At 33.1% G+C, this 25925-nt stretch overlaps 2 protein-coding genes across 2 annotated transcripts in view; one reads left to right on the top strand and one right to left on the bottom strand.

Annotated features, from left to right (window-relative positions):
• The window catches only part of LOC119190036 (protein artichoke-like), a 61925-nt gene that overhangs the window by 12913 nt on the left and 23087 nt on the right, over positions 1 to 25925 (top strand).
• Positions 3812 to 4568, bottom strand: LOC115447365 (pupal cuticle protein C1B). Its single transcript, XM_030174397.2, has 2 exons — positions 4517 to 4568; positions 3812 to 4103 (listed from the first exon to the last, which is right to left on the bottom strand). The coding sequence occupies exons 1-2, from the start codon at positions 4526 to 4528 to the stop codon at positions 3867 to 3869; spliced, it is 249 nt and encodes an 82-aa protein (XP_030030257.1). The 5' UTR covers positions 4529 to 4568; the 3' UTR covers positions 3812 to 3866.

Consider the following 25925-nt stretch of genomic DNA (forward strand, 5'->3'; position numbering starts at 1 on the left):
CTGCTTGGCGGCAATAGAGATTTGGGTGGTACCTACCCAGGAGGACTCTCACATATGAGAGACCTACCACCAGTCAAGAAACCTACCATCACCAGTAATTTATAATATTAGTAAGATAAGATTAGTTAAACAAACACTAAAGAAAACTTCGTTAGCTCTCATTAAAAATGTAAATTTATTATAAATAGCAAACATAGGCAGCCTTTAAAATGTTCCTTTTTACACGGTCAAAGTACATTTTTCGCAATCCACGAAATTTGGACGACAAAAAGGCGAAAAATAACTGTGCAACCAATTTTAAAACGTTCTTTCGCGAATTTGGGTTACTGGCAAGCCGCACTTTGACGTAGTGTTGAATTCATTTTGCTCGGGAAGCCTGTCTGCCTCTGAAATCCTATGGTACACCAGTTCAGAAAAATGATGGCTGCCTAATGGAGGCCTTTGCATCAATTTTCGAATTCGTGGTTCTTTGAATGACGCTAGAGTTGGTATTTTGAATATTGAAGTAGATGTACTTATATTTACGCGTATACTATTTGTGTAGGTGTTTATTGTAACATAGTTTAATATATACATATGTTTATAATTACCATTATAACACTATATAGATATAGTACACTAGTCTATTAATATAAGTTAATTAATATGTTGTATATATTTTAATAGTTGCGGAATTCTATTCTAGCTAATTGTGAATTTATTTTTTTAAATTACTTTTCTACATTGATTTAGCCACCAGTTTAAGTCTTTGAAACTTCTGTATATTATTATATGGCTAGTAATTAAGTTTACTATCTTTTAGTATAAGTTGGTATTTGACGGGATTCTCTAGTACGGAGGCCATATGAACGTCATGTCTGTTATTGGAAGGAAGGCGCCTTAAACTAACCGCTTTTGTCTAGAAATTTCTCCAATCCACATTCGACTTTGTTTACGACAATTAAGGTTGGTTAAATAGATTATTTAATTATAAATATATCGATGTTACGAATTTAATTCCTTCATAAATAAGGAAACCGAATTTTGGAATGAACTCGTACAAAAGCAATAGATTATTTTTCCTACTCTTCAAATAATATTGCCATCTACAAGTGCGTAAATACAAGCGTGGGCCTGCGTAAACTTTCAGCTCTTACATATCCAACATTAAGCCTTGCTGTGTAGATAACAAGGTTTAATTTACGTAGCAGTGTGTGAATGATTGTGTCGGTAAAAAAACAGAACATATTGCATTGAAGAAGGTCACGGTTAGATTTGGCTGAGTAGGCGTTGTAAGGAGGGCGTGAAACCGTAGAGGTCTAATTCGAGTTGGTCATGCGCTTGTTATTGAGATAACACGTACAGGTTCTTGTAATTTTGATATGCAATATCTGAGATTATTTTAATGTACTCATCCATCGTACGTAGAAGTAATTAATCACATTGAACAAGTAATTCGAAGAATTCATTAAAATTCCATCACGGTACATTTCACCGAATTTAATTTTATAAATTACTAGTTTTTGCATGCAGCTCCGCCCGCACGATATCTTTTTTCCGGGGTAAATATTTTCTTGGTATAAAAAGTAGTCTATAGCCCGCAAGAGTTAATGTAGTTTCCTGATAGTGAATAAAATTCCAAAACGATTTAACGATTTAAAGTAGTTCCGAAGATTAGCGCGTTCAAACAAACAAACTCTTCAGCTTTATATTATAATATTAGTATAGGTAATAAAGTCTTTGTGTGGGGCCTCTCTTATATTACTTCTTAGTTATAAGATAAATGCGAGAGTCATTGAAAATGTTTGAATGTTTGTTCGAGGTAAACGCAGAGACTGTCGAATGAGTATGAAAGAAATTTGGCACACGGATAGATCACGTCCTGGATTAACATAAAGACTACTTTTTGTCCCGGCAATTTAGTCCTATAGGATATAAGATAATATTTCAATCAGTTTTTTTTAATAGATGGCGCTAGCGTCGTACAGGTGACCGCTATAAATCGCTACAGTGTTGTAATAAAACTATTTTTCGGATTTTATAGCGGTTTTTTGTATTATAATTGTCTCCTGACATTCTGAAGACCGCAACCTTTATGGTGACGGAGGAGACTACGGTGTTGGTCGTCCGAAAAGTCAAAGTTACAATATCTGTGTTTTACTCAGAATAATGGTGTTTTACAATGTTTAAATTGATTTACCTTATAACGTTTCGATCTACGTACGTGCGTCAAAAGCTAAAATAATAAATGATCGCTACAGTGTGTTAGGATTTAGGATCTCATGTAGGCGGAAAGGATTTTCGCACGGGCGAAGTCGTGCACAACACCCTATTTATGAACAATAAAATATTTGTAAAAAGCATTTGTTTGTAATTACTTTGAGCATATTACGCGTGTCGCTGTTGAGTTTTATCATATTTTAGTAACTGGTTTAATGGTCATTTCGTGTTAAGTGATGTCCACTGGTTTTCTACACCATTATTATGGAGGGAGTTTAGTTACGCGTCAAATCTCACTTATCCTACAAAACGTAATCGAAAGCTGTTACTTTCCGTCGGCTTTCTATGTGGTCATAACAGTCAGCTAGAAAAGGCTGAACTAATTTTAAAAAATTCAATCAACTCCTACGTATTGATTTTAATCGTTTTTTTTCTCTTTATGTAAAGTTAAGTAAATTCTTTATAGATTATTTTATCCATGAAAAAATAATTGTTAGTAAAACATAAAATGATATAGATGACTTAAAGTTTTGATTTTGTGCAGCTATATTTGTGGAATTCTGCAATAATCCTAGCCGAACTATAATATAAACATTTTTTAAGCGTTTTTGATTTATTGTAACAATAAATAGTATTTCATATCTAATTAAATAATATTCAATAGTTGCAGTGGCAGAAAATTTCTTTAACCTCTAGTCAGAATTATATCTCGGTGAATAATGTCTTCTGAACATTTATGGAGACGAGGATAATATAAGAAAATATCAATATGTGTCATGTTATAATTGGCAATTTGTTTCGTGTACGGTATCTAATAACTTGATGTGACAGCATCTGCCAATAGAATCAGTATTCTTTGTTGGATTATTATTTTTATGTTTATTATCTTCTGCGTGATGTTTCCCATTTCAGCGCCGAAACTTTTATTATGTCTAAAAGATTTTAAATTCATTTAATATACTTTTAGAGTATACAAAAGGAAGGCATTGGTTATGTTATATCTATATTAATTAATTACCAAAAACAGTTATATAAAACATTTATAAGATTATAGCTTTATGAGTAAAGTAGGACGATCGTTCGATGTTTATATTTGGTCAGAATATAATTTATTTCATGGTTAATTTTTATTTAACCATAGAAAAATCAGTTTCACTAAATTAAATATTAAAAGTGTAGGCTTCCTTTTTGCATATCTTGTATACGTTGCACTGTTATATATCTGCTATCTGTATATTCCACACAAGTAAACAAGTTTAGTTCTATCGCAGTCGGTAGATGCTGTCGGATGTATGGGGCCGAGTTGTTCCGGATATTGCCCGCGATACGGCGGCTATTGCGTTGACGTAGCCCCGAATCGAACCCGCGATATGTGCGCACTTGTTTTATTGCCATTCGCCAAAATGGGTTTTTGATCGAGGTTGCTTTGGGAGAAAATGTTCAGAAAATGTTTTCGGTGATTGCATGTTTTCTTTAAATTGGAAAATATCTTGTTTAGCCCTAATTTGCGAGTCATATACTTTGGGAGTTGAAATATATATTATCAAACAGCTGTTTTTGAGTTTTGTGTTTTGTTGAAAGGATTTAAATATCAACATTAAAGAATAAAACATTTTTATGTGGATTTACCCTAATTTATTTTTCATAATTTTCCGATAAAATAAGAATTAACGACGGAGGAAGTAAGAGTAAGGGGCAGCGTAGCCGTAGGCAGAGTAGGCAGCGAGAGGCGCGCTGTAGGCAGAGTAGGCGACGGGAGCGGTGTAGGCGGCGGCAACGGGTGCGGTGTAGGCAGCGGCTACCGGTGCAGTATAGGCAGCGGCTATGGGCGCCGCATATCCTCCAACCAGCACACCGGGCTTGGGCGAAGCCGCGGCGAGGGCGAGGAAGCAAGCGAAAATAAACTGGAATAAAAAAATATATATTTCATATACAGTATCTGCAATATTAATAATATAGTGTTTGCTATCGCTGATACATTTTATGACGGTTTATATGCAATTCCTAATGCGTTAAAGTGTATTGCTGATAAAAAAAATGTTAATTTTTTTTATATTGTGATAATCATAATGGAAATACATAATTATATTATTTAAGTATTCAAATGCTGTGAAATTTGTTTAATTTGTTTGATACACTGATTATGTAATTAGAGAAGGTACTAAAATAGAGAAAATGAATTATTTGTTAAACTATCGGAATGAAAAAAAAATATTAAAGTACCTAAATTCCAAAATTCAAAACCGAAAGAGAAATTATTATTATTTCGAAAAGAACAAAAGATTTATAGACGGTGTTATCTAAACGCTATACTCACAAGTTTGAACATTGTTGGTTGATTGTCACAGTTGCAAGTGATACCAATTGAATCCTACCTCGAGACTTTATAGTAGTAACGAAGGACGATTGCACGCAGCGAGGATGCGCGGCCACGCACGTAGAATTCCGATCAGCTGGCTCAAGATTCGAGGGTTGTGTAAAGTTAAAAATTTCCTAACAATGCCATGCAGTGTTTACACGTTTGGGCTAGTTAGTGTTATGTGTACGTACGTGGATTGGTTTTAGAACTCAATTTATATTCCTGGAAACGGTTTTTATACGTCATATGGTACATAAATTATTTAAAAGTATTTTGCATTGTAAACATTTTTGACGAGTGGAATTTATTTGTTATCCCTAGGCAATGACTTTACATAAGGATAATATAGAAATTTATTAGTGTTATAGATGTAATGATGCCCTTTTTTCACCGTGAAAATAGTATGCAATTATTACTTTATTATGACCCTAGACAGTATGATAAAAAAAGATCAGATTTACTCGTATATATAGTCCGATATGATGACGAGGTACTAAAACATGCAAAATAGCACATCATGAATGCAGTCTTCTGCCTACTCCCATGAGACACACGCGTCAACAAATAATTGCTCTGTCAACATATACGAAAGGACACGTATTACGCACAATCTCGCAAGTAATTCCAAGTTAGATATTGGTAGTCCTGCGGGATCTCTGCCGAAACAGACTGTAAATCAATACGAACGCCTTAAGAGGCTAGATAACAGTTTAGAGCCCCTCGAAGGTAATTCTATGAAATTGTGGTAATTTAGTACTGGCGATAAGGGAGATGCCGCGAAAAATTGCCTACAATAATCATTATAAATTGGGTGAATTTATAGAATTGTAAATATTTTCAGACGTGGAATTATTTTATTGTTGTGTTTGAATGGTGGTTATAGTAGTGTAGTGTTTTCATTATGCTTTGTATCGCTATTGTGTTTATAAATACGTGTAAATATAAAATAAAATATATGTTAGGTAGAGGCTTTCAAAATTATATAGATTTGACGTGTTATCGAATAAAATGAAATTAATTTTTAAAAAAAATATGTTATAAATTCAATAAATTAGATTGTACATGAATAAACTAAGTTGAGGCTTTAGAGAATTTTAGTCAATTATTTGAAGAAAAAATATGAAAACGATGATGAATGTTGCTCAATGATGCTATGCTACCATGTATGTCGCGTTACGGGGTGAGCCTGTGTATATCCCGTTTCAAACAGGCCGGCATAATTATGCCGGCCTTTGTTATTAATATTTTATCGGGTGGCGAGAAAGAAACATCTCCCGTCAGTCGACACTATTTCAATCCCAGTCATCCCAATAGAGTGCAGTGGCGCCGTTTTCTAGTATTCGCATAAAAAAAACCTTATTGCGTTCATCTTTATTCACTTTCACTCTAGAAAACATTACATATGGTATAAATAAAAACCTGTACATTTCTAGTCTGTACATACAAGTTGCGCAACAATTGATAACGCAAGACAAAGGTTATGTTCACAATGGCAGACCCCTTGTTTCAAGGGCACCTTGCCATTGACAGCTTTAGTATCAAGATCTAGCCTTGAATAGAAATGTTAAGTACATAATACATTGCTTTTTACAGTGCACAGTCAGCCATAAAAGTACCTACTTTTACCTACCTAATTTTGAATTTGTTCACCTGAACAAATTCAAAATTTGTTTAAACTTTTGTGTACTTATCAGGCGTATTGTATAGGTCATTTCATCCACGAAGACGCGCTCCATCAGTTTTTGAGAGGGGTGTTGCGGGGTATGGGGACTGATCCAAGTTCTCCCTCGATGCTATTCGTCATCGTGTACTGTTTACGCACACTATAAACTGTAAGGGAAAGTAGTAGGGCACGGTTTGTGGTCAAAATGATCTATAAGCGACAATTGTTCTAATAAGCAACACTATTTTTCGTAGTTAATATCCGTTTTTTATATAATGATTTTTACACAGTTCAGTGTGTATACCTCAAGGTTGTAATTAAATATTGAGGCCTATGAGGAGTCGCGAACATTTCCTGGCCTTTTCCCTTGGCCCATGCTAAAAGGGGTTGCTTTCCTTTCCTCAGATATTCCCTTCCGTCTTTCCTCCAGGCCCCTGCAGTCGCTCAGCCAAGGGATTCTAGTGTCCCATTCGCTGGTTTAACCCGACACACAAAAAATAATGTTTACGAGTCATAATGTCTGTGATTACACTGGCTTTTCGAACCGTAGCGTAAATCTAAATAGCGTTACTGCTTCTTGCCAAAGATATTAAAAAATATTTTTAAAAATATTAAGAATTAAAATATCGTTTCCTAAAACCTTATTATATTATTCCTCGCGTCTACATGTGGAATTACGTAGGAAGTATAAAAATAAAATAAGGCAGTACTTAAGGAAGTTAGAAGCGCAGCATTGGATGACCACCCAGGAGGTGGACAGATGACCTCATAAAAATCGCAGGAGATCGATGGATGCGGGCCGCTTCCAAAAGGTTGAACTGAAAATTTTTGGGGGAGGCCCATGTTCAGCAGTGGACATCCTGTGGCTGATGATAATGAATAGTAAATATATGCGTCATATTAAAACAATAGATTAGATTTACGAAATATTACATATGTTAGAAAATTACGTCTATCATTCTACGGAATTTTATTCTGAATTTATTAAACAAATCTTTGTTCCACACATGCAACTTGGTGTATTCGTAATTCCTCGAAATCATTTAATAATTCTAAAACAATAGCACGGCAAACTTGTTTTCCAATAGACAGCAAATAGTTTATGGACTGCAGCATTCACGTTGAAGCAACCAGCTCTATATTCACTATACATACGGATTCATTGCAGTTTTGCTTCCGGCCGCATCCTGAGCACCGTATTGTACGATAAAATTTGCCAAGAAATTGAAATTCGCAACGGCTTTCTGTTCTGTACCGTGTTTGCACTCTTCGTCGGCAATATTTGGTTTTTAGTTTTGAAATTAATCTGCTGTGAATGCTATAAATTGAGGTTTTGATAAAAAAGGCTTTGTAGAACTAAAATAAATAAAATATTTTATTTATCACGTAGGCGAACAAAGTTGGACGACGTCACATTAGTATATAAGAATTATTATTATAATTTCTAAATAACATTTAAGATCACTTATATAACTACGAAAATTTCATTAGTAGTTTTATTTTCCGTTATTTTACAGTATTTTTATATTGTATTAATAGGGTCTCATGCTATTAAATATCATAATATTATGTGAGTGTGGAAAATTAATAAGAATAATATCTATGCTAATGATGCTAATAATATTATTTATGTTTATTCAATAATGAGACTGTTCGGAAGAGTTAAAAACAAAAACAGTCAGCACATTATTAAGATAAACATAATTACGCTACGCACCATTGCCCCGACAGCCATTAAAAATAAAGTCATCCATACGCGCCCTGACCTCATTAAACTCATAAACCTTCATTTTGACACGGTATTTAAATGAAAACAGACATTGGAGACACAAAAAATACATTAAACTTGTGTTTTAATCTAACGCCAGCCGCGCCACAAGCTTTCGTAATATGAAAATGAGTTTGAAAGTGCCTACGGGCAGCATCGCCAAACTTTGATGAGCTTACACTTGATTTAGATTCATAGCTTTTCTGATGGCATCTGGATTGCTTACTTTGATGTTAGTTCTCTCTATGGGCGTGGAAAAAATGGATTTATTCATGGTCTTCAATATTTCATGATATACTTACGTAATTTTCTTGTTCTATTTTTACTTTGTAGGCATACGTGGATTGTTTTTGTTAACAGCAAGTTTATTTGAAGCTTTAAATATAACACTCAAATAAAAAATTACAGCGGTATTAATATAATAGTTTAATTATTTTGTATTCGGTCAGGTTACAATTTATGTTAAAACACTTTATTCTGACTGATTAATTGTCCCAATCGATTCAAAGAAACATTTGACGATCTACACTAAATTCATTCCAGAAGAGAGCTATATATTATTTTCTAGTTATAGAAGTGTTGTTTGCTTTCCTTCCGAGCACTGTCACTTTCCACTCCGTTTCCAGTTATACAGAGAGCAATATTTAATTTCCGTAGGTACAGGACATGAGGTGCAGTCATCTTGTTTTATGGCATACCGATGGTTGTATTAGTTAACATTTCCAACGTGTTTCTGCAAAAGGGAGCAGTGCAAGTAACTGGATGCCTTTCGTATCATGAAGCAAGGCAGAAAATTGATTAAACTTTTAAATAGCGTCCGTTTTTGTTGGTTTGGAATGTGACGGGATGGTCTCACATACGTGGAAGGATAATGTGTTGTCAGACGTATGTACATTACTGAGTGACAGCTGAAAAACAAGCATTGGGCCCCAGCAACAACGTAGGATGTGTGAATGCGTTGTTTTGAAATGGAAGTGTATATTATATTTGTAACGTTTCCACGTTCCGTCAGAAGTTACCTTAATATGTATAACATACATTACCATATAAGTCTCGTATTATTACTATACTTGTCCTTGACAGACACCAATGTATGGTCGGCTCAGAATTTTTTTACACGTGTTGCGGTACGATATGGCTTAGATTTGCGACTAGCCGCTCTGACGTCACGCTCTCTTGGTGGTAGAAGAATCGAACCAAGGACTCCCCAGTTCAAGCAGGAGCCTTGACAATTGCCACTGAATTAAAGAAGCTGGATCTTCCCTCTATTCAGTAAATAAAATATATGCATTCACATAAAATAAGAATTGATATTTTTCGCAGTAAATTTTTAGTGCATCTATTTACATTTTATTCTGTTCGTGTCAGGACTTTATGTGTCTTGCATCAGCATTTTACGTATTCCTTGAATAGAAATTTAAATCCAAAACAATAATACTGAGGGATACAATGATTTATTCATAACTCGATCATATTTGATTCTTACCAGTTTTATAGAAACAACTGATTATTTTTTACTTTAAATTATTTTTTTATTGTTTGCTTGCTATCAGGGACTGGCGTTGGTGATCTGCTTTTGTTTTATCTCTAAGTATCAAGGGCAAAAGAGATGTTGTGTAAGTGACTGGATAGCGATCATCACTGATGTGACGAAACGCCTGTCTCCTAGAACTTGGTGTAAAAAATGACACGAACGTCCGTGTTGTTTGATTGTGATTGGTGGAGGAGCGAATATGTGATTCACAAGCTCATCACTGGACCAATGACAATCAAGATATTCAAACGAAATGGATGTTTAAGTCTTTGTCTTATGCTACTTATTAGGGAGGATTTAATTAACCCCTGTAATTACGAATTCTATGAGAATGAACACTCTGTCTGAACGCATAGTGTCAGCTATTTTATAGGTTTCTTTAGCTTTGTTCAGCTTTATTAATCAGATAGCCATCTAAGGCAAAGTTGTATCTCAGTATTAGTAAATTATAGTACTCCTTTGCCTAGGCACTACGAAAGATATCATGCCGAAAGCATTAAGAAACAGATTTATTATCATAGCATTGCGCTGTCCATAGCTAAGTAACGTTTCTGTATATGGGTCTAAATATCTGCTGTTATATTATCTTGCGGTGGAATTTTTATCTTTCACTAAACTAGATTACCTACAGCGAATTATTGAGACTGACATTACCTCTTTGGTGCAGTTGTGATATGTATGTGGTACGTTGAAGTCCCGTGTTCGATTCAGTATCCGCCTGATTTATGGAACTGCGCTAAATTCCATAAATCATTACCTTAATAGTGCTAAATATTTGTGTGTTAACCTCTGTATACAATTGAAAAGGGAAAAAGGTATGAAGCAATGTCCTCAGCCGATGATAATTAATGTAATATGGTTATGGTAGTTACTAAGTTCTAGAGGTATGTGTCCGTGCACCTTTTCGTCGTCTTGTATATATATAAGGAATTCTTTTTGGAACTTTTTTTGTTTGCCACATATTTGAAATTAATAGCATAATAATCATGTTTATTATGCTATTAGTTTTAAATGAGTAGGTAGTATTTATAGTTTAATTTGTCAGTACGCTCTTTTGTTATTTTATGGCAAATTTTTCACGCGTATCTGAAAATTATACTTAGTTTATATTTTGTGAAAAACGTAGTAAGTTGTATGTTTATAAAATTATAATATGTGCTTATTAGGTCGTAATGTACAACTGTTTGTATTTTCTCAATACTAAAAAAATATATATTTTGATATGAGACAAAAAATTTGATTCTAAATTGATACTGAAACTAACGCTAAATAAGACGTTTTCCAACACTTGTGTTCAAGAAATTTGTAATTTAGTCTATTGAACATGATTGTAAAGCCTTTGGAGTTGAATGAAAGGTGTGTATCACCTACTTTACTGGCAATTGTGGTTAGCTCAGTGTAATCTTGCGGTTATTGACTACCATTATGTTTATATCTCCTAGAACTATTACGTGTTGTTTTCGATAATATTATCGTCGATATAATTTACTGGACTTTCTTTGAGTTCGTTTTCTTTACTTTTACTAACAGAAGACGTGAGTAAGTTTGCTTATACGTAGGTGTGTCATGGTTCTCACATGAGCAATGCCACCTTTGAGGCCTTCTTCTTCTTCTTCTTTTAAAATAAAAATGGCTCCACCGTTTTATCGGTGATTTTGCCAATGTCGAGTAGGTAGAAGTAAATAATTATAATATGAGTTTAAAAAACTTTCGACCCGAAGTTAACCGCACATAAAGACACCAACGACAAACAGCAATTGGCATAACACATTTGACATTAAAGAAGACTGCAGCAACGATATAGAACCAAGCTCTGAGAACCAAGCACACGAAATTACAGGAGCGGACATAATAGTTTTTTTTTTTTTTTTTTTTTTTATATAAATAGTCATCTATGAAGCACAGAAACGAAGAATAGCAGAGAGCACAAGCAGAGGCAACAAAAGAAACTAAAATCATACACAAGAGATGGTATGGAAACTTTGAGTCCTATAGCGGTGAGCAAACAAGCTTTTGTCTTGATTTTTTTTAAATAAAAATCTTCAACGGTACACATATTTTATTTTTTTATAATATAAAGTACTAAAGTCACATTCTAACGTGTGTGATTAAAATAGTACACAAATTCACAAATTGCACATGCAATGTTCATAATTTACGATACACAACAAAAACAAAAAAAATCTGCCTTTTGAACACACATATTTATTTACTAATAGACACACCAACGATTTATCACAGAAAAATACAAATGAAGGATCCACAATATAAGGTACTTATTCTAGGTGATAAATCTTTACAGGTGTATACAACACTATTGGCTAAATATTTTTTTGTATATTTTTTTGTATTTTGTATGATATACTATAATAAAAACATCTTAGATACTATGTATATCATTTTTAAAATTTATATTTAATGCTAACAATTAATCTTTTGTAATGACGGGTCACCTTACATAATTTAAACATTACCTCCAAAGAATATCCATATATCCAAAGTATTTGATAATGGAGTTATTGTTGTTTTTTAGAAAGAAATGCCTTGGGGAATTTATGAGACTTTAGGAAACCTTCTAGTCCACTGGAAAGCTACCTATTTACATACGTTTTCTGTGTCATAGTGGTCATTAGAGATACCATCATGACTGTAGGCACATTTATTAATAAAATTTACATTTTGATTCAGCCTCAGAATAACATAACTTCAATAGCAATGTTGTTATATTTATCCAAGCGGCATTAATCGACAATCCAGGAGGTTTACACTTGGTTTGCCTTGATTCGACTGGTCATGCGCGAACTCACCTATCGCTTTGTAGTTGAACAATGGTAACGCAGTATGATGTGCTGGAACGAAAATCTTATCTAGACAGGAGCTGCCTTCAGTTGTTGCATAATCTAGTTCTCTGACCTGGAAATACTGTTGTGTTGATGATGAATATAGGTTTAAATGGACCTAGTTATGGTATAATGTTGATACATTTCATACTTACAAATTTTCCAAAAGTATGTTATTAATAACATGCAATTAATCCAATGATATTTTACTGTTCAGCAAAATACAGATCTATATTTAACATATCTAACAAAAAAGTATGTAAGAACCAATCCACATATTTATTTTATGCATAGAAAAATCCAGCTGTAACCAATAACAATCCACAAATGTTGTTTAAAAGTACTTGGTACAATTTAGCATAATTCGGTCCAAATAAAATGTCGATAACTATGTGGAAATTTATAAAAAGCGGTATATTAATACTTTATAACTATTGTCATAAATCGGCCCCCATAGTAAGCAAGACAGGGTTATTAAAACAATTCGACGTTCCAATAAACGCAGTCGAAAATAATGAGTAAAAAAAGAAATAACCTCCAAGCATAATATAATATAACAATGTGATCTGTCTCGCTAATGTCGTTATTTCATGAAAATTGGAATATCGGAGCTAATACTCCGAACCAATCTCGTTGGGAAAACGCGAAATATGCAAATTGCTTTAAAATTGACTTTGAAATGGTGTGTCCTGCGAACTTTGTTTATCTTGCTGCCATTATAGCGAATTTGCTGATGGTGATAGCGGAATGTGTTTTTAATAGTTCTATTTGTAGGTAATTACAGAAATATGTCGATTTATATTTGAGTACAATTTTAAAAGTAATCTGAGACATGCTAGACACCAGAATAAACAACTGTAGGGAAGGTTTCTTCATGTTATACTTATACGTTCCGTTATGTATTATATCAGATTCAATCAGTTTAGAAATACTAATAGAAATAAATTTATTTTCCAAAAAAATACACTTCCTATTATAATTAATAATGATGTCCACACTAGGCTATGCTTGTATCATGGACATCAAAACAAAGTTTAATAGGATAAACCATATACCATATAAATTGTAAAAGTAGTATATATATTTGAATAAAATCTTTTTTTTTTAAATTATTGTTGAATACGTATTTTATTACGCAACTCTAGCCCTTGTTTATACGATAGTTGTACTAAACAACAAACGCAATATAAATAAACCCATGCACCATAACTCACCAACAACCTAATAAAAATATCTAACGAAACCAAAACATATAGACATACATGTAAATTGTAGGATTCCTTTGCCAACTGAAATATGCAATGGTCCCGGGATAAAGCTGAGGGCATACGTCAGTCGCAAGGGGAAATAAATTGGTTATAGTCTCATAAACGGTTATGTGCCGCGAAGTGGACAAGCATTCCACGCGCTCGTGGATCCGTGAATTAGAATTTGGGGAAAAAGGCCCACCTTGCACCCTCGTAAAGTTGCGAGATCTCGAGATCCACGAATATGAATGAGGTATGTAGTGATGAGGTGTGTAAGTCATTACGAGATATTCCCATGCCTTTCTGACGATGCAAGGTAATATTTTTTTGAATAAATCTACACTTAAGTGCCTGGTTTGGAAATTGATTTCAGGCAGCTATTGCTTATTATCTAAGTATTCTACGAGTAGAGGAATTAAGAAAGAATATATATTGAATTTATCAACTGAATTAAAAAAATACATCCCGTTCCAATCACATCATTTTGCAATTATCTGGATCATTTGCTAGTCACTATTACCCTATGACGAATTTTCGGTAACCACATCATGCGCTAGGTTAAAAAAATTAAAGAAATAAAAATATTAATATCAAATCAATAATATAAATCTATGTATTTACCTACGTATCTAATTTTAAAGTTAGAAGGTAATTATTATTCATTTATTCATTACTTATTTGCTTTTGCAACGTCTTTATCTATAGACGGATTCTGAACTGCGCAACTGTAAAGTTTTCATTCACAGGCAGCATGCAATTTGCCAGCGGCGCGGAGCTCAATAAAGTTAGATCTGGCTCGATTCTTGCGTTTCCTTTATCGGTATTGTCTTCGAATGAATAGTTGGTAACTTTATTAGTACTTGGCTTCGTTCAGTCGTCTTCTTGTGACTAGTAATATTATTTTGTATGTAGTTTACCAGTCTGTTGTACTTCAGCAGTAGGCATGTTTAAACAATTTACGAGCCGTTGGTTTGAAAATGGTTTCATTTATTGAGTTGTCATTGCGTTATTGCTTATGTCATTGACGTATATTCTATAGACACGAACGTCCATATAAAGTATTTGTTCAAAATCTGAACTAAAGTGGCAATCAAAACGTCGCTGTTATATCCTATTTATTCATTTGAACAACGAATAATTTTACTTACTTATTTGACTAATATTTTTATTCACATCCAGGTTTGCACTTAGACTCGCGTTTTTATATTATGAGCGCCATTCCGTACACAGCCACAGGCATAAATATTGAGACCATACTAAAATTAGTTTGAATGGATTACAGTTCAATTCAGTTGAACACAGTGAATGTTCGGAACGCCAAATCTAGTATGTAGTACATATATATCGATGGGTTATGTAGTTTCGCTTCTTTCTTAGTCTCGTATTTTAAAAATACGTTATTTTAAAGATACGATTTTTTAATGTATTTAAACGTCTTAAGTTTTTTTTACAAATTATAATTTGATATCTTTTGTCTACGGCTTCGCCTGCGTGAATAAGATTTCCGGGATAAATATTTTCCCGACATAAAAAGGAGCATATAGCGCTCAGGAGTAATGTTGCTTCCTATTAGTGAAAAAAAACACAATCGGTTTTGAAATTCCTGAGAAAAGCGCGTTTAAACAAGCAAACAAACTCTTCAGCTTTATACACTTATCAGTATAGTTTAAGAGTATACTCAAATACACAATTTATTAATTGGTTAATCGTTTTATCAACCCGTAGATAATTTACGTGACGTAAAAAACTTAATATAAGGTATCGCATTGCATTCGGTTAATTAATCTCTTACACAATGCAGATGCGCCGCCTGTAATCTCAGTATTACGAGAGACGTCGTTAATTTGCATAAATTAAAATCAAATTGCTATTTCACGTTGTCTTTGTTTCGGTTAGTTTTTGTCGATAGTAATAGAGGCCACTAACATTTTGCTAGCACTGTTATGTACCAGTTACTTTATACCTAGTGTGAATAGAAAAATCCGGAGATGGGAGTTAAGGCTAATTTCTCAGGTTCCAATTCCACGCAGTATTTTGTAATTCAAAATTCGAACGGTGTTGCCAGTGTCATAATTAGGCTTTCATACCATAGGCCCGAGTATTCGTAACTGTCAATACATAACCTAAAACTTGGTTCTGGTGTGGCAAATTCTGTATCTCATTAGGGTTTACGTTTAAACTCAGCCCTTATTCTTTGTGATACTGTTAACTTGTAACACGGCCTTGTCTTGCTATATTCGTGAAGTTACTTTGCAACGTTACTCTGTATGTCAATTTCTATCGTCTTCAACGCGACGCGGTGCGTTACGTGTTTACGCATCGTCGAAATAACGTATGGCATAGAGTTTAAACGCTTGTGCCCGGAAAGAGCTAGAGCTTATTATGAGACTTAACATAATGTATTTAGAGTAGATATTTTGTAATTCCAAGTTCTTGTGTTGCTATAGTTAAGACAGCTCAGTCAGTCAGTCAGTCTTGCTATCAGGCGGCTTGGTCGTTTCTTGTTGTATTGTACAATAAATGATTTTTGGTAGTATCTCTTTTCAAATTAAAAGATGTAACGAGTGATTCTATACCTATATAGTTTTGGGGTAAGGAAGCTCACTTTAAAATTACATTCCTATTCTATAACCCTGCAATCGTTTTCCATATCTATTTATATTTTTGGAAACTTAAAATGTCATCTAATTTTAAAGTCAGTGCAGCACGTAAAAGAAATATCCTTGCAGGATACTAGTAACAAGGTTTTTAAATTATTCATTATCCGTTTCATTCTAAAAAGGTCCCTTGGAACCTTTGAATCTCTGGAGCTTTTTAATATAAAATAATTTTTATGAGTTTACTTCGTCGCGACTAGAATCCATAATATCGATAACTTTAACATTTCCTGGAAAGGCAAAAAGGAAATTAAATATTGTAATAAATTATAATTTTAGGTTAGTTTTACATTTGGTTTTTATTCAAATAATTACTAAATAAAATACACTAACCACCTATTACAATAATGAATAATTAACAATGTTTATTGAAGGAATAAATCGAAATATATAGAGTTTAATCGGTATCTAAAACATATTTTTCTACAATAATTTAATTAACAGTTAAATGCTATGTAATTAAGCTTGTATACCGGTTGTAATCCCGACACTGCACTTAGTAGATAATTGAAAATAATTTCTTTCTACATTACCAGTTATTATAAGTTATATATACAAAAATAAAGAAATACACATCGCACCTTTATTCCTAAAGGGGTAGGCAGAGATGCAATCAGGGTCCCCAGTTTTCGCCATGTATGTTCCGTCACATGATAGGGGCGAGTCGAGCGCGAGCCTATATCTATATCAGGTACAAATTTTAGACGCTGGGCTGGGTGAGCAGTAGAACCCAAATATCATTTTGCCCGAGTCGGGATACGAATCCAGAACTCAGAGCTGTGGTCGTATCACGATACAATATAATACGAGGAGCTCCTCCATTCAATTATTTTGCACATAAAATTGCCCCTTATAAATCTTTTCATGACCTGCAAACAATTACGCTCCATAACATTTTTTTTACAAAATATGAGGGTAGAATGTTTATCATACGTAATGAATTTGAAAATCAATAGATATTCATCTTAATAACTGTAAACACGGCGAGTCAGACAAACGTGCTTTATCTTACATCTGCGAGCAAAATTCAATAAAGTATTGCTTTGTGTTATACGAGGTAAATGGACAGCAATTAAACTGTGTAAGGCGTCGCACAGACGTTGATATTTTATCGCTGAGAAACAATATATGTATTTATGTTGAAAGAGTTATGAATTTAGTAGATAAGTGATTGAAAGATTTTCAAAATTGACTTTTGGTCTTAGATTGGACTTTCTTATGCCTGTTATAACTTTTAAGCTTTCATTATTATTTATTATAGTAGTGGCGATAGCCTAGTTGAGAATGGAATGGAGGAGGTTCAAAAATTCACAGGCACTTCTGACTTTTCTAGAGTAATATGTATGTGTATTCGTTGTGACTTATCGCTTGCTTTAACAGTGAAGATAAACACGATAAGAAAAGAAAATCATACCTGAGAAGTTCTCTAAAAGAATTTCGATCGTACGTGAAATTTGTCATTCGTATTAAACCAGCGTGGTGCACTAAGGCTTAATCCCTTTCAGTAATAGAGGAGGCCCGTGTCCAATAGGGGGACAGTATATAATATGTAGCTAATATTATTATTATAATTATTTGCTGTTATAACTTTCTGCACAGCACACCTGCTGTCGAGAGCTTTCGCAATTAATTAATCGATTTTAAAACTTTGCTGGAACAAGTATATAGACAAAAATAAATCGTGATAACTATCGCATTAGTCACATATTACTCTGTGTATCTTTTATGTATTCCATCTCATATTAATTGTTCTCAACCTTATAAATTATTCCAAAACAATTTAACGAGAGTTTAACAAACATCAACAATAATCATAAATTATTGGTATTATAACATTGTGGACCACAATTGACATTATTAATTGTAATCCTCGAAGTTAATTGGTTTAGTGCTGTTATTATATTTAATGTTTATTTATGGATTAATAACAGATTATCAACAGCAATTGCATTAAGTAATAAAGTTATAATATTTGTTAATTGTAGCAGCGATGTGCTAGTTGGTAGTAGATCTGAATGCCAAGATGAATGTCAGAAGGTTCAAAACCCAACATAAGGAGGAAACCTGCATACCTAAAAGTTTTCTATGAGACTTTTGAGGTTATGTGAAGTCTGCCAATCCACCCTAGGCAAGCGTGGTGGACTAAGGCCTAATTCATCGTAGTAGCAGAAGAGGCCCGTGCCCAACAGTGAAATAATATATAGTATAGGACCGATATTTGTATTCGGTATAAAATTATTTTAAACATAGATTTTCTTTGACCTTTTTAAAATACCAAATGAAATGGGTCACATAATAATCATTATAAAGAAAGCAGAACATTATTTCATGTATCATATCTAGCGTACCATGGTTACAAATGCTGAAATTCACCAAAATTTGGTTATAAACAAAGAGAAAACAGAGAACCGAAATTAATAAACAGATACTCGAGGCGCCTTGATCCGCATCCTAATGCATTAGAAGCCTTACTACTTACTTAATATGAATATCATCTATATGCAAGGGGAATGCCGATTTACAGTCAAAAATTTAATAAAACGTATCCATCATAGTTGTAAAATTTATTGTAGATTAAATCACAAATAAAACAAAAAGAACAAGCCGCAGGATGTGCTTTGTGGAACATAGGCCTTTGCATTTCTGGCTTTCGGCCGTATAAAATACATTGGTATCAAATTGAGCGATAATTTATCAAAAGAGAAATACTCTCCAATTTCCACTTCGCTTTGTTTCGATTCAAATATTGTTAAAATAAATCAAGAATTGATTATTTTCATTGCATTGAGCTATAATAATTTAATATTGCTTGCGATTTCGTTCTCGCGGAATTGGTTTTAAATATAAAAGAGACATGACCATTTATTGGGTTTCAAGTTTCTACCTTTTTCGCTAGCAAAAATCATCAAAATTTATACTGTGGATTACATGAAAACGTAACAAATAGCGTTGGTAAGGTTTTTATTTGTGTTTAATCTTGGAACCTTCATTCTTCATTAAGGTTTTTTTGTGGTAAGGTTTTTAAGCGTCCCTGCAGTCAATACCTGCTGAGGGTATCCCCAGCTTAGCGACTGCATGGGCTCGCTGGAGAGTGAAGAAAGAAAGGGGGAAGTAACAGGGGCGAAAGTATCGGGGGGAAGGGATAAATATAGATAATGTTCCCTGGCCCTTTTACGCCTCCATGTGAATTTCCAAGCTCGAGTTATTTACGCTTAACTGTGTACAAATAAATTAATAATAGATACGAATATCAATTTTTAGAGTCCGGAAAAATCCAATTATTTTATGATATTTAATTAAAATTTATTTAACTAGATAATTCGGAATAATAAACTTTCTTTCAATGTATTAAATACCTTTTTTCTATTATTGCTGTCGTTTTCGCTACAAATATAGGATAACGCGAAGAAAAGCAAAATAGAAAGATTTTTATCTTGTTACGGCATAGAAGTATAACTTCTTACGTCTGTACAAAGTACACACACACACGTTTTTTTTTTGATATTGCCAGTGGCGAAAGTATAAAAGATGCTATTTATAAATGGTTTAAATCAGCGGGCCGGCTGACAGTGGCAGTTCAATCGTAGGACGGGACATCCATCAAGCCGCGTGTGCGGCAAATCGATCATTCTGGAAGCTAACGCTATGCTTTTGTTTATTGCCAATATAATACGTCATCTTGAACATGTGTCACTTCCTCGCCATAAACGTTATTAGATATGTAATGTTATTCTATAGTCAAAGTCAGTAAATCATATTGTTAGGATAGACACTGATTCCAAAAAATATTTATAAGGCCCTTATTAGGGTGTTTTCGTAAAGGGTGTATTGCAACTTGCGAATTTTCTTCCTTATATACATTTATGGAATTTATTGACTGTCTCTTTTTTGACCGCCCTATAATTATTAAACTATACTTATGATATGACGACAAAGTTTCGTATATCTACGAAAGCATGAACAGTAGGTATTATCAACATACTTTCTCCGAAGTTGCTTTTTTTTAAGTAAGTTTTACAACTAAGTAACGTTAATATTTATCGATTTATGGACTTCACTTTGTCCAGTAATTATATTTTATAAGTAAATAGTTCTTGCTCGGGCTTTCGCCTGCGTGTAACGTTTTTCGTTTTTTTACATATTTATTGCGTAAGTTTAAACGTTTACGCAGCGCACGCAACAGAAAGCTTTCGATAGAAATAAATATTCCCCGTTTTTGCAAAAATTTTCATTGATGCTCCGCTTGTATTGGTCATAGCGTGATGTTTTACAGTCTATGTTTAGTCTCTCTCAATAAATGGGATATTCAATACTAAAATAATTATTCAATTTGAACCACTAGTTCCTTAAATTAGGGCGTGCAAACAAAAAAAAATCTTATTAAAATATACATTTTGCGGTGATGGATTACGATTGTTTTTTTAATATATAAGCCTCCCATAACCAATTTCACTTTATTATTAGAACTAGTGTTTTAGAATGAACCGTTCCCAGTGTAAATATAAATCACAAAAACACAAAAATAGGTTGCAAACAAACAAGGAATATAAAATATTTATAAAAACGTTTATTCAACGTGTGGCCATACACATAAATTTAACACGCTGAGTACGTTAACAAACAAGGTGTTTACACACACAAAACCCATGATTTATTGTTAAGGATAATAAAAAAATATTGAAATTTATGGGAATCAATTGTTAAAATCTTGAAAAATTGTGTGAACAATTATTTTTGAATTATTCATTTTTGCACGTGCTCTGTCTCAAAAACGTCCTTTTTCAGGTAAAAAGTAGACGATAGACATACAAAGAAAATACAAAGAAATAAAGAAACCTTATTATTGAAAGAATTTTTAGAATCAGATTAGCTCGAAATAAACGCTTTCAATATAAAACTTCAGTTTTATATAAAGCTCTAACAGTAGTAAGGTTTGAAGTACATAAGCTGGTAACTATACCAGAACGTAATTTATGTGTGACATTCTTTCCATCTCCATTGACATGCTGTCGGCCTGTGATTTTTGACGAACAGTTTTGTAGTTAGCTGTTGTGTGAAAACATTTTAGCTATGCATACCGACAAAGAGAACCACGACATCCTGCGTACATAAATCATCGTGTCAACTAAAATAAGTAATCTAGTACGTAAAATGACATATGAAATTAAAAACAGTGTAAAAATGCGTTAAACGCTCTTTTTACAATAAACATTATATTAGCAAAAATAATTACAGAATACAATTTTAGACATTTTTTTGACAATGTCCAACCAGAGAGAATAATAGAATAGTCGCCGCGTAACATATCTTCTCTTTGCCAGCCTGACCGCGCAGCCGAATAATTCGGAAACGCCCGATGTCATCGACTAGGACTGCGGCGCGTAACAAATGTGATGTATAAAACGGAACAATATTCCTGTGCCAGTCATGTATCTGTGAAGAGTAATATACTATTTAATCAATCAGGAATTGCTTGGTAACTACGTTTATAGGAATAACTGCGTACAGCATTACCTAGGCATGCAAATACCCTTATCCAAGTGTGCCTTTATATATTCCTCTTGTTTAGGCGACTAAATCAAAGCACACACGTCCAAAAAAACAGAAAAGTAAGTAGCAGTCACCATTTGTAAAAATCAACAAGAGCTATTTATCTTAAGGAGAAATAATGGACCGCCGCTACGGCGAAGTTTTTAACGAGATTACTCTCCAAGGTCCAGTGGAGTTGAATGAATCAATTTACAACAAATTAGCAAAATAAAATTGTTATTGTTTCACGTAATTGTGTACTTTATTCGTTGTCCCATAAATTCTATTATAAGACTCATGCTTTGTTTTAAACTTAGAATTCTCTAATCCATTGGGTGCGCCTTACAACAAAAAATGGCTTATAATAGAAGTCAATTCATTACTCTTATCGACTTTGGAGTCTGTTAAATTTACCTTATAGTTCCTTACTAAAAATAAATAATAAAAATTAGCCTGTAGTTCAATCCGACACGGTTAATAATTATTATAATTTGTAAAAAAAATGATAGGACAGTCCGTGCGACTGTCGTACTGTGTGTGGTCGTTGTCCGATATTTGTTACAGAAATTAGTAAATTTATTTTTTATTTAAAATATTTTTAATCAAATATTATCAGTATAGTAAGGACCAATACTTAAAATATTAAATTATTCGACGTAAAAAGAATTTGAGAACCAAACGTTAAAACATTTATGTTTATTGTTTGGTTTGACGATAAGTTCCAGTACACAATTTAAATACTAAACTCCTAACCGAGCTTGAAGACAAACAAGTAACGTTATAAATAACAAAACATTGCTGAGATAACTTTGCATCCGTTCGTAACAAGAATAGTTTGGTTAAATCGTTGGAATGTATACTAACAAAGTCTACTAATGCTTAGTGATAAAGATTTTTTAAGATAAATTGTACATTATTCAACAAACATAACAAACCTGTATTCCCGAAAGGGTAAGCAGAGATGCAACTAGAGCACTCAAATTTTGCCATGTGTTCCGTCCTGTGACGTGATAGGGGGCGAGCTAATCTTCATATCGAGGACAAATTATAGCTTTCAGGCTTATTTATATATTTGATTAAAAAAAATATTTGTAAATTGCCCGACTCGCAGAATACAACAACGCCATCAATTCAGTTTATATTTTATCAGTGTATTATGTCACGTTCCGTTAGAATTGATATAAGTAAACTGCAAGAATCTTCTATATCATACTCTTCGACTCCACTGAGCACGTAGCGTAAGTGACAGCTTCTTATAACTCAGTTTTATAGTGTCTTTCTGTATTGCGATGTATTGTACCACAATTTAACTGAAAAAGCAATACTTTGAAAATATATTTAAGTATTTGTATTTGTGTGGTAGCACGATAGAGTATTCTTTAATCTGAATATTGCAGTTCTTGAAATTATTATATTTCTCAAATAAATAAAATTATTATTGTTAGTGTTCATGGTTCGACCCCTCTGTATTAAGCTCGGTACGAAAAGAATATTATTTTTGTGTTTCGTACATTTTATTTATAATTTTCGCAATCTTGTTGCAATGTTAAAAAAGGTAGTGTATTTATACAACATAATCAGTGGACCTTGTCGGGCACCGTAAAGTTTTCAAGACTGGTAAATTAAGTAAGATTAGCCACCCCTTTTTATATTGTTGCCGTTTACACATATTATCGATCCAGTTACTAGTCAAATTAATAAGAATAATAATAAAATCAGCCCTGTATTATATACTTGCCCATTGCTGAGCACGGGCCTCCTCTACTACTCAGAGGGACTAGACTAGTCAAATTAGCCGCCCCTTTTTTATTGTCGTTTACTATACATAGATTATAATAGTATTGACTATCAGTTGGCCAAAAGACATATTGGAATTCGGCTGTAAAAATATATAATTTATATCTATGAAATATTCTTTATAAAAAATGTTTTATTATAGTTCTTCCGGAGCAATTCAGGAAATGCAAATATATTACACACATAACAATGATAATCTATTCCAACCGCAAATCAAGACAACCATGTTTAGAATTATAGCTTGTTTCATACGGCCTAAGACCGCAGACTTGACAAATCTATGGCAGAGGCGTGTCTATACAGATTGCTGCCTTTGTTTATGGTAAATTTGAGAGCATGTAGAAGTCCTTAAGAACATAGTGACTCTACTGCTCATGATGGTAAGTGAAGTAGGGTCCAATAGATTGTCGACTGAGGGGAGATGATTATCCCTCGACAGTCAACATAATTATGCCGGCCTGTTGGAAACGGTATACACAGGCACAGTAGTGTTCCTAGTACAAGACTGCGAAATATGCGCTAGCCGTATTCACATCAAGTAGATGTTAATTAAAGTAAAAGAGTGTTAAAGATATTTATTATGTATTTTATTAAAAAATTGTACATCCGTTTTTTGAAATCGAATAAAAACAATCTTAAAATATGAATTTTTAAGTATGGAAGTCGGTCTATACGCATTTCTTGTTTTTAAGACGATTTGTGCATAACTGACATTTAGCTTAAATGATAAAAGCTGCTTATCATTTTTCTGAGAGTCCTACAGTTGTATCCTCGTATTACTACTACTTATTGATTGGTTAAGATAGATTAGGTTCGTTCAATGTCAGCTTGCTACGACATTTTTTTATGTAATACAATTGTTACTAATCGATTTTCATATATTTTTCATTATTGTCGCCGAATACTATTTTTATAGCTTTCAAAATATCAATTGAATCTGTCAAAAGGTATTGTATTTTTTTCATTTCGAAACCACAATGAATGTAAATTAAAGCGCGGATTGGAACGTCCTTTGTGGTAGTTGTATGAGTTTTTACTATATAAATAACAAAAGATATTGTTATATTAGAAATCCTATTCTGTATGAGGGAATATGTAACATCAGAAAGGCAATAAATATGTATTTCTTTTTAATATTTTTACGCATATGTTTTTAAAATACTCAAAAGTATAATTTATTCTTTACTCTTTAATCCCTTTATTGAAATAGATATATATGTACTACATACTTGATTTGGCGTTCCGAACATTCACTGTGTTCAACTGAATTGAACTGTCATCCATTCAAACTGATTTTAGTATGGTGTCAATATTGATGCTTGTCGTTGTGTACGGAGTGGCGCTCATAATATAAAAAACGCGAGTGTAAGTGTAAACCTGGATAAGAATAAAAAATATTAGTCAAATAAGTAAAATTATTTCTTGTTTACGTGAATAAATTGGTTATAATAGTGACGTTTTATTTTCCATTTTAGTTCAATTGTCATATTACACTCAAGTAAAATCAAGAAATGCCCTTAAAAATCAAATATTAAACAAAAATCATTTATTATTTTGTCCTTGGTCTTAATTGTCTGACACAAATAGTTTTAGTTTCAATAATTAATACTCTCTTTGGACGTTAGAAAGGAAACGATACAACATGGTTTAATTAATATAGTGATGAATTTGAACAATATTTGAATTTAGAATTTTGAACAATAATTTTAAGAAACTAATTTAAGTTTTCCAAAGTAAACCATCCGAATAATAGGTATGTATTCTTACGAATACTTTCGTGTAGATGACACAACTGTCAGCTTGCAAATTAGGTAAGTCCAAACTGGTATAACCTAGATCTAGATTCATGGTCGTGAGCTAGGCTGAATTATTACTAGTTTTATTATGTTAATTAAGTTGAATTCCGATAGAGGTTGTCGACCTGTTACTGTAGTATTGGATCTTTTACTAAAATTATAAATATACAACCCTGTGGACATATTCGAATGTTTGTAAAACGAATAAACTGCTGAATGAATGTTGATGAAATTTAGAACACTAATAAAGCATGTTCTGGATGTACGTCTTTGATTTCGGAACAGTGCGCATTCAGATTTAAATTTTTGAAAGCGTAATTCCCACGAGCTGCAAATTTTTATGATCTTTTACACAGCTTCCTATTTTAAGAGAATTACGATATACTTCCAGCCCCACATCTGTCCAACCCGAAATAAATATATTCAACCTGCGACCTATCTTTCACAAGCTATCTATTGCCTATTGTATGTTTAATAATATTTGTAACTGAGTTTTTTCATATTAAAAAAAAATAACTCAGCCGCAACTGGGAGTC

The sequence above is a fragment of the Manduca sexta genome, chromosome 21 (genome assembly GCF_014839805.1).
Source record: "Manduca sexta isolate Smith_Timp_Sample1 chromosome 21, JHU_Msex_v1.0, whole genome shotgun sequence".
In the NCBI taxonomy this organism is placed as follows: Eukaryota; Metazoa; Arthropoda; class Insecta; order Lepidoptera; family Sphingidae; genus Manduca; species Manduca sexta.